The sequence below is a fragment of the Musa acuminata genome, chromosome BXJ1-7, assembly GCF_036884655.1.
Source record: "Musa acuminata AAA Group cultivar baxijiao chromosome BXJ1-7, Cavendish_Baxijiao_AAA, whole genome shotgun sequence".
In the NCBI taxonomy this organism is placed as follows: Eukaryota; Viridiplantae; Streptophyta; class Magnoliopsida; order Zingiberales; family Musaceae; genus Musa; species Musa acuminata.
Window position 1 is genome coordinate 27,905,743 of NC_088333.1, and position 11,084 is coordinate 27,916,826.

The 11,084-nt window shown below is 35.1% G+C and overlaps 1 protein-coding gene across 5 annotated transcripts; it reads right to left on the minus strand.

Annotated features, from left to right (window-relative positions):
- Positions 1 to 623: 623 nt before the first annotated feature.
- On the minus strand, positions 624 to 7,152 carry LOC135679000 (nitrogen regulatory protein P-II homolog). 5 transcript variants are annotated; one of them, XM_065192327.1, is made up of 9 exons: positions 6,880 to 7,152; positions 6,731 to 6,743; positions 6,534 to 6,561; positions 6,326 to 6,413; positions 4,428 to 4,495; positions 4,060 to 4,129; positions 2,727 to 2,762; positions 2,249 to 2,368; positions 624 to 900 (listed from the first exon to the last, which is right to left on the minus strand). In XM_065192327.1, exons 1-8 carry the CDS (start codon positions 7,076 to 7,078, stop codon positions 2,292 to 2,294), a joined length of 579 nt encoding a protein of 192 aa, XP_065048399.1. In that variant the 5' UTR covers positions 7,079 to 7,152; the 3' UTR covers positions 624 to 900; positions 2,249 to 2,291. The 5 variants fall into 5 exon arrangements, with proteins under 5 accessions (XP_065048399.1, XP_065048398.1, XP_065048397.1 ...); XM_065192326.1 differs by having other exon boundaries at positions 2,275 to 2,368; positions 6,731 to 6,776; XM_065192325.1 differs by having other exon boundaries at positions 6,731 to 6,776.
- Positions 7,153 to 11,084: the final 3,932 nt, after the last annotated feature.

Consider the following 11,084-nt stretch of genomic DNA (forward strand, 5'->3'; position numbering starts at 1 on the left):
TCCCAAAGTTTGATTAACAGAAAGAGGTATAACAACAGTTAATGGATGGTTGGAAAGCAAAGTAATCCTTGATAAGTTGCTGCAAGTATATAAACATACGAGAAGTGAAGAAAAAACAAAGAACAAACATAATCACTATGGCACCTGAAAAATAAGCCTTTTTAGGGTACCAGAATTTTAGTTAAAGACAAAATAGAAGATGAGAAATAGAGAGAGGTTTTAAGCAATGTAACTGAGTGCCAACGATCAATATATACTACCACAATTTGCACCAGAAGATGATGGCCCTCTGCAGCAACTGCGGAGTCATTTATGAATGCAAGTCTTTATGTTGGAGACGCAATTAACATGAGACCTAGAATCTAGAGCCAATCAGACGTGTACATGGAATTCCATTAGACGAATATTTGAATGAGAAATGCCCCGTGGCACGCGCTCATAACTAAATCATTTGGGATTCAGATGTGAGAATAATTATATCTACTCACAGTGGCCGAAACCCTGCTGCCACTATTGTAGATATAGGTCATTTGAAAATACACCTCAGCAATGAACATCATTTAACGGTGCCATTGATGGGTGGTTGGGTCTGATCAATGGATTTCTCTGTTTAACGCGAAATAGGAAAGCAAACTTGGTTAAGAATATGCATTGAGCACCCAATTTGTAAACAATATCGAATATGCAAACTACGACTTCGATAAGAAAAATGCTGCACTGCTAATGGTTTATTTTAGACTTTGTCCTCCAAAAAGGGCCAAAAAAGTTATTCTAAGGATGAGACACCAAATAGAATTTTTTACTGCTTGAAGAATACCATGCAGTAGCTTTAACCATAACATCATCTTCTTGTCCAGCCCACCTCATTTGGACACCGAACTTACTTGTTACTTGCCAACCCTGCTTAATGGAAAAACATTAGCTGTAACACCAGTCCATCATATAATTCTAAATTGAGGGTCAATTGTCTAGAAAAAGGAAGCTAAATGAAAAAAAGCATGTTAACATAAATTTCATGGTAAGTAGAGAGAAATTCATGGCTGAAAGGATGACCTTTTTCCCATAGAAACAATGTTATAAAAAGGCCATAAATTCACACTTCAGAAAACAACAGAAACATACTCAAAATATATTACATGAAAATAAACAAAAAAGAGAAACAACAAAGAGCCTAACTGCCTAAGTAACTCCTAGGGGGTCCTCAACAAGCTTCTGTTAAAATCCAAGTCAGTAAATAAGTGGCATAAGCTCATAAGCTACTTTCAACATGGTATTTTTGAGATTTGAGACTGGAACACTCAAAGAGAGATTTCCATGGATCATCAACCATCAAGTCACTTCAGTTTGAGTATGTAGAACAGTATCAGATAGCATAAATCATTCTGCCATTTCAAAATTGTTAATTAAGACGGAACAAAGTAAGAAAGTAAATAATAACTTATTCCTACTGAGATTCATAGGCAGTCATTTAAACTTAAACATATCCCTTACGTCATAACTAGAATCAACTTTAGACATTTTGAAAACCATTAAAAGTAGGTTTTCTCAGAGACATACACCATTCAAATCCTGGCTTTTGCTAATCAGCCAACACAACATTTCAAATATATATATCCTCACTAAGAACATCTCAAAATTTCTCACTTCTTTAAAAACCTTCTCAATAACTTTGCAACACAATGTTGATCACATATGATCTATCTTTCCATGCAATTTGACCTACTTCTGTAGCACAAGAGGAAGCAAAACTAGAAAATATTTTCAGCTAGAGTGAAAGATGCCATTAGGAAAAATTTCCTGTTGACACATTTTTAGGCGTTTTCAATCTATCCATGAATCACAGAGGAGTCCTCATTCCAGTTAATTATACATGGTAATAAGCCCTCTATACAAAGAAATACATATATAAGTAAATTCCAAATGACACTAGATAAAAGGTAAAAAGCCAAAATATAAGAAACTAATATTTTTGTTGATCTGATTCATTCGTAGAAAACATCCAGCTAAATAGTTTTCTTTTGAGAATCTTTCTGTTGCTTACTCAGACAAAGTGCATCATTTGCTTATACATCAAAGAGAAATACTTGAACGTTAATGAGATGAGCCACCTCATGAACGTGGTACTATGTCTAAAAAGCAGGCACAAGACTGTATTTTCCTCTGTTCCAATTCTATGTTTTTCTTTATCTTTGGAAAATCATTAAAGCCTTATTTATACAAAAGTCATAATGGAAAATCACATTCTTACCTTTATTTCTTTTCTTTTCTCCTCACCTTACAACAATATGCATCTAGTCAATGGATGCTGTCGAGGACATCATATCTGCTCGTCCACCACTCATTCTCTCAGCTTTCTCACCACGTTCACCTGAGGATTCAGGACCAAATAAAACATTAGGATAGGAATAGTAACCAATTCAAGATAAATATTTTCACCGATATGGAGACTAAACACATAAAAATTGCAAGACTCTCCAAATTGCATGTACAGATGTCAAGAATAAATAAGTTAAGCATTTTATTGTGTTATATGTAACAATGAAAAGAAAATTTCAAGAAACAAGTTAATAGAAAAACATAAAAGAAAGCATGCTTGGAAAGGTGAAATCAGCTAAAAGATCTCCTGAGTTGATTTTTGTCTTTAAAATAGTCAGACAAAGGCCAATAATAACTCCGAATTAAATAAATAATTTATAAAGAAAAATGAGTATTTTTCATTGCTTTACCTGTACGAACTCTAATTACATCTGAAACTGGTATTACTGCAAAAAGGTGAAACCAGATTAGGAAGATTCACAGGAGATTAATGAAATCAACTAAGAAGTAATGAAACATAATCTGATAAGCAATGACCAGTGAGATTAAATTGCATAGGCTAAAATTATAGTTCAGTCTAACATTAATACAACAACTACCACTTTCGAGACATGATTATCAGTTTATAAAAGTCTTCCATGCACAATGTTGACTATTATGATTTTTTTTTCTAAAATAAAACATCTTTAAATTACTACGTTAGAGTTTTTATGACCATAAATGGTTTTTGTCTGGATTCATACATTCTGATGTTCAGTCATCTAGTATTACTTCGTCTAGTTGCATTAACTCAAGATTTCGAAGAAGCAATTGCTGCATTTTTCACAGTATCTAATTATAAAATTGTCCTAAATGCTCTAGGTAGTAAAGCATTACTGGTTGAGTTCCTTCTCAACCAGAGTACCAGTTTTCTGACAACCAACTTGCTCAAATTTATTCTTAATTCGAAATTATTGTACACTGTAATGAAGCATTTAGAGACAGTTGTTTTGTTAAAGTCACACAAAAAAGTTTGTCCAGGACTAACTTTTTCAGGCTAACTTATTATTATCATCATCAGTTTTTTATCATTGATCTGGAGTCAGCTACAGAAAAAGAAAATTTCTGATCACTGAACTTGATGTCCATCATTTTGAGAAGCAAAGCTAAGAATATAAGGTTAAAGTTTTAACCACTAGGACATCTTGTCAAATGCAAGAAACTGAAACTTAAACAAAGAAGAAAAATACAATAGCTAGAGTATAAGTGAAACATGAGTAAGATAAAAACAACTTCGAAAGGAAGTTTGACAATAAAGGAAATTCAATTTTTGAGCAAGCTTTCTATACAGGCAAGAACATCCAGTTAGCTTACCATAGAATTGCAGACCTTATGTGGCTGGAGTAACAAATACTAGATGAGAAAAGGTAAACAAAGCTGGGAAGCCTAAATAGTAATGCTTTATGAAGATCACTTCAACTTTCACATTAAATATAAATCCTCCATTGATACCATACTTGGAACATTGTGCATAAAATGTAAAATCAAACATAGGCGGTGAAGGTGTTCAAGAACCTAGGAATCCAGTGTTGGACACATTGATGAGATAACCAAGGAACTTCTAACTAATTGTTGATGAGCCCTATGCAGGTAACATTAGCAAAATAACAATGGGACTTCAATTTCCTCAGGTGAGCAGTTACATGGACTATGCATGTCTTATAAGATAAAGAAAACCCATCGGATGAAAAAAAACGATCTTACAGAAAATCTTGCCATCACCAATTTCTCCTGTTCTTGCTTCCTCAATTATTTTCTCAACTACAGCTTCAACCTATAGAAGTAACAAATGAACTAAATAAAATAATGGAAAAACATACTTTATAACTAATTTTAAATAAGTAAAAATATCTAAATAATTGTCCAATATCTGTTCTCTACAAACAACAGAAAGGCAATAGATTAAATTATTCATTTCATAGAAACTGATTATGTTTATCCATGGCTATCAAAAAAAAGGATGCAGCACCCAATATATGGATAATAACCATAACAAGTATCATCACATTCATCTTTATTGCATAATCAACAGCAAAAACATATACATATGTATATGTCTAACACACATCTACCTGGTCCTTGCATACCACTATCTCCATCTTAACTTTAGCTATGAACTTGTCTTCTGAAAACTCAGATCCTGAAATTCATGGAAACAAAATTATTGGCAGGAACTGCAACATCTTTGTATATTAATTTTTCCAGTGAGTATAAACATATATACAACTAATGAAGCTCTATGAAAAAATCAATATTCTTACTCAAATAATGCTCCTCTAATTGAAAAATCAATAATCAACAGAGAAGATGACAGAGTTACACGTAATGTTATATTTCATCTAAGGCCTTAGAAAGTAAAAGATGCAGAAGCAAACAAGTTTACAGCACTACAGTCATTACTACTATAAAACATGACAATGGAGGATATCATGTTAACTAACATATTTCTTCAAGTTACCATTGATTTGCTTCTAAATTGTCACAATGTCAGTGAAGTCCACAAGTGAGTTTCACGAATGTTTTATCACAGACGAACATGCCTATCCGGTGTGGTAAGTGCAAGCTTGTTATTATATTTTAATTGTTGAATTTACTAGTTACCACAGATAATAATTGTCCTGGTTTCTAACAGATAATGGTTATTCTGCTGGGTTTGGTCAGTTGTCACACATAAGGATAACTCCATAGATGCTTCACTACTTTATGAAAGACTTTATGTATGCTAATTTCCTCGATCTCTTCATCAAGATGCCTTCTTGTGGTCTCATATAGCATAGGAGGCTATATCCTGGAACTATGCTTCTAAATGGTGGACACCATGGATATGTAACACGTTCATTGAGCTGCATTAAGATGGATGCATTTGGAATCAAACCACTTCACAATTGTCTTGCGGAATCAAACCATTCCGCATCAGTTTTAATAAGAATCTGATGCCATATTTACACTCGTATGCCATCATGTTAGTGGCACTTAACATGGTGTTCCACCAAAGACATGCCAACACTGCAATTAGCATAGTTCATACTAAGACATACTAAATGCAATGTGCTATGCCAGCACATCACTTGCACATATCAGAGCTGAAAGCATTTTGTAGGCGACGGAACTGATGAGTGGGACTTGTTCAAATGATGGAAATCTCCCTATTAGGAGTTAGTTTTATGGTTCTACACAACAAATTGAGGCCACTATTAATGCTATAAAACACAAGGAAAAGTACTAAAGCAGGATAAGGAAAAAACATAGCAAATATGTAAAATGTAAACTAGAGTATGATGGATAAGGGAAACAGGGAAAATCTTTTAAATTCATCCATTTCTATCTTCAGTAGTCCTCTCATAATGAGAACAATTGCTGAGTCCCTTTTCGCTTGTTTATTATCTCTTGCAAATTAGAAATACTATGTAGAAGAACATAAATTGTTGAGCCTTGTTTTGTGATATTATGGATTTTAAATTTCAACCCCGAAAGACATATATACAATTACTTGAAATCATCAATGAACTAGTATCTAAAACAATCTAGAATGTGATGAATCTCAAGCCCATAAACAATATTAGGGTCACCAAGTTATTGGAAGATTCCATCACACCGAGTACCAACCACATGCTCATATAAAAGTGAAAAACAAAAGTTCGATATCAAGATAACCAAACAGGACACACCCAAGAACAGGCAGATATAAAGACAGAATTTATTGATCTGGCTAAAGCATGCAATCAATCTGGAAGTTTGTCTAGTAGCAATCTTTAGAATGTTAAGCATGTATATTTCCAACAATATAGTTACTTGTTTGGTTGGCAGCTACAGAATGACATGGTCCAAGCAAATAACCAAAGAAACAAGCAAAAAGAACAATCTACGCATTATCCAGAGATCAAACTACATAACATACAAGTTGAATTGACAGAATGCCTCCAACGTCAACCCAATGATAAACCAGACACCAGAAGAAACAAGAACATACCGCCATGCCTCTCTGTTGAGCCGCCTTGTGCTCCAAAACCTCGAACGTCGGAAACTGTAACTCCTCGAATACCCATTTGCAGCAAACCCTGGGTTTCCACACAATACTTCCATAAACCTATAGAACAAAACTAACTCCTAGCTCCCACGCCACCAGGAGTTCGACATTTTATTGCCAAACCACAGAACGAGTTCTTTTATTTTCTTACCGATGAAACATGATGAACTCGCCAAGGCCTGAACTCCCATTTGACCGCCAAAATGAACAATTTTTAGAAGAAAATACAAGTCATTTCCATGAAATTAAATCCAATGCGTCATCAACAACAGAAGCATAAAGCAGGCAAGAAATTCAACAAAAGAAACAGAAATAGAAAAATGAGAAAAAAAAAACACAAAAAATTACCTTACAATCGCTTCTATTTTGTAAAATTCCGCATCCGGAGTATATTCTACTTTAACAGAGTCAAGAATCAGATCGCAAAAAGGAATATTCATCTTAAATGCGCACTTTTCATAGTTCTGGCCAAGAAAGAACTGATCCTTAAGGCGTACCTGGAGAGCTCTGGGCTCTAATCACAGGGAGCAACGAGGGAAGCCTCGCGCCCCCAAACCTTGTATGGAGCGGCGCAGCCCTCGAAACAGAAATGAGAAACTTGGGCTTGGAAACCAGGGCGAGGGAGTTCAGATGACGAGTTGCTAAGGGATTCGCAGCCCGCAATCTCGCGGAAAAGGGAGAGGTGGCGGCCGCCATGATCTCAAGCTCGAACTCGCTGTCGCGCTCTCGGGTCCTCCTCCTGTTCCGGCTCTTAATAAAACCATGGCAATTCGCACGGCCCAAATTATGCCTCTTATAATGGGGATAAATAATGGAGAACTCCCGCATAGTATATCTATGCGAAGTTGCATCAACCGTTGATTCACTTTCGAGTTTCAACTTTTCATCCCAACCATCGAATTTTAACATAAAATAATAAAAAAAACTGGATTTGATAGATTTAGTGAAAGGTTGAGATTTGGGAATCAATAAAATTGTTAACTCAGTAATTTAGATATATTTATTTGGAATAAAAAGATCCTTGAATTTTTTTTTCCAAGTCATTGCCTGAGTATTTAATATACCTTATAAAGTGTCATGATACCCCTATATAAATAATAAACCTTTAAAAATATGAATATTGTACAATGCTAGAAATCTCTAATGTGATTAGAGACCTTGAATTCCGTATCTTTTTGGGCTTAATTCCATTTTATGATGTGTCATATGACTCATTATGACAACTATTAAGGTTGTAAAATAGAATTTTTGAAATCTATTGTATATACATGAAAATAAATGTATTATCTGTATTGAGATATCGGAGTTGGTTGGTACAATATTGCACTTACATGCTTAGTATCATATACATCTTTCGATATAATAATAAAAAAATACATATCATATCAACACAACTCCAAATTTATAAGGATGATGTTGTCTTGAGAGATCACATCACAACCAAAGTTACTGGGTGTGATTTGGTTAACATAAATTAACAATCTAATTTGATAATGGTGTATCTTATTACCACATGAGTAAGTAATGGGTTCATATCTTTTCTGCCAACTTAGTTGTAATTGGATGGCTTCATACACAGAAAAAAAAAAAAAAAAGTTAAATCAACCCAATTTTCTTTGCTCAAAAGTCATATGATACAACATTAACAAATTAGATATGGATCAATTGATTTTGGCATCAAGGATATTTACGAGGTAGGAATTGGCACGAGGGATCTCCACGATACTTGATAGTCAAAAAATTAATTTCTTTAAGTTTATCAACTATATATTATAACAATTATAACACCAAATCTAAAATATTTTTTTCTTGGCATATAGGGAAGACATACATACAAAGCATATATTGGGGGTCAAATGCTGGTCTTTTTTATTTTGTTAAAAGGAAAGCCCCTACTGATATCCATCATCCAGCTAATCGGATATATGTTTCCAATTAGCTCTCAGGTCTCAAATCTTTTTATTGTGTTGATAACCATTTATATGTTCCTCCAATCTCTTCTTAATACTCTTGGTGTGTTAAATGTCATAAGATAAAGCACCTATATGCATCTAATCTTTATGTAGGAAAACTTTGTCATTTCATCGAACCCTATGTATGGTATATGATCTGTTGTCTTGAAATAAAGTTTCTTTTTAGTGGCTTTTAGGGTTGGCTGCTATGTACAACTTAAGCACATTGTAAAGTGTTCTCTTTTATATCAAAAGCTCTAACGGTTCTAAGTTGGTCTTCTCCAATGATATCTGTGTTTTTGCTTCAGATTTCCACTTTTCATTCTTGTGCTCTCTGCTGAAGGAACACTAGTAGTTTATATCTGGAAGAAAGGAACCACCACCATGAAAACATCAATAAATCAATTGTCACTTGTGGAGTGGTGTCACCAACCTATACCTCCTTGTATGGAGATTTCTCAGCTGCATTAGCAGTTGGTTGGTTGGTTGGGAGTAGGTGAATTTTTTTGACTTAAACATTCACAGTACTCCATTGAATACATATCTTCCGGGAAGATGCAGTTTCATGTTCTAGCACTTCTTCCTTCTTCATGTCACTCAATATTGATCCTGAATCAAGCACATATCTCGTTCTATCACACTGCAAGCGTACTGGTATTAGATCTTAAAAGTTCAACTGCAAGTGGGTGGTGCAAGTAAATGAGACCTGTATGCTGTCTGCTATAACATGGACGGAAGTGAGTGGCGAGGCCTCACAGGGCTTGCATTGCAGATTAGAGAGGCAGGCATGGAGAGGTCTACTAAGATGGTTCTGCTCCTTGCACTGTTGCTTGCCACCTTCATTGTGGGTCTTGAATCGAGGAAGCTCCAGACGGAGGCTGAACCATATCAGCCTCAGAACCTTCACCGTGCGCATGGGGGGCTTTGGGCTCTTCTTCGGTGGGGCTCCTGCCGTTGGTTTTGGAGAGCCATTTCGTGGCTTAGTCCCCGGCTTCGGGAGCGTACCGGCGGTGCCAGGGGGCAGCGGCGATCGCGTCGCTGCACCATGATGGATGCGATGGCCTACACTGCTGAAGACTTCGATCTGGTTACATTGTTATGGAGGGCAGAAGAAAGGCTTTAGCTTCTCTGTGTGGTTTACGTGTCCGAGTCGTGCGTTCCATATCTACATGTGAGTGGCCGGGTCTATTAAATAAACATTATGTTCTGTGATTGATATCTTTCTTTCTCTCTCTCTCTCTCTCTCTCTCATACACAATTTCGCTTGATATTATCACTACATCGGAAAGAATTGTATCCTAAGAACGCTTGGGATCATATCCGCCAACTGTAACACGATGAGAGCATGTCTAAAGCGTGGGCCAACCTCTCACAAGATTCCATTCAACTGCAAAGCCATCGGTTAAAACAGCATGAGGAAGGGTTTAAGGTTCCTCTATATGCCTCATCTTGGGAAAAGAATCCATTGCATATATAACCTGAAATGACCTTCCATCTTAATAGTTTTACTTTAGTAAATTTAATGTCATATTTTCTAGATTGCATGACTTTGGGTAATACAGTAGAGAGAGTAACTGCACGCTTCATTGGCCCTGAAGTTGTCAGCTTCAGGACAATATTTAGATGCATGTTGCGAATGCAATTAATCAATAAATCCTCTGCCATATTTAAATTGTAAGCAGTTTAATTTATTTATGTGCCGTGCCAGCTAAAATCACTGTCATACTTTTATCACCACAAAAAAAAACAAGAAAACAAAAAGCTCAAATTCTCTTATTCCTCCTCAACACCACAAATTTAATTGTCTTGATTTTTCTAATAGTTTCAAAAACACTCTAGGTTTGTAGAAGGTACCTAAAGCCCGATGGATTATGATGCTCATGTTTCCTTTAGGTTTGTAGAAGGTACCTAAAGCCCGATGCATAATAATCCCTTCAGTATCAAAATATTGATTGCAGATTTCCCTTCTTTTTTTTTCTTCCTTTGTCCTCCTGTCTTGTCTCTTGCTAGGATTGACCTCGGTGATTAGTTTACTAATGTCAAAAATTAAAATCAAATGGTGTCATTCTCAGAATCGAAACTAGAAGTAACGATTTCGGTTCGGAATCGAGTACGTTAATTTTTTTTAATTTTTAGTTAAATATAATTTAAAACATGATGAACTTATATTTCTATTTCTAAGATTCAAAAAATGAATGTATAATAAGCATAATGATATAAAAATTGATAATAAAAAATAAAATTATAAAATTTTTAATTACTTTAGGTGTCAGATGTTGCAATAATACCTTCAGTTAATACATTGAATAAACAATCATTATCTTTGTGCAAAGATGATATTTTGATTTCTTTTTGCGTGTCTTGATCTAGTTGAGATAATCATTATATTCCAACAATCATTATCTTTGTAGATACGCTTCAGTTTCAATTAATTCGTTAAGGTCATCGTCATCTTACGGCCTTCCAACCACTTTTTTATGATACTTTCTCTTTTTTATTGATTTAGGAGAAAACTCTTACAAACCTCAAACCTCTTCTTCAAGGATTAGAAAACTAGAAAGGGAGGACGATGAAACTTAGCAATTTTATAAACCAAAATCTTAAGATTTTTATTCACGCTTTCGTGCTCTATAGAAAAGAGTGGGGTATTTATAAGCCCCAATGACTTTAGAAATGAAGCAAAAAAGTATTTCATCCTGAGTTTCCGGGGTACTAGTGGTACCATCATCATTATTGGGTGATATCACTGC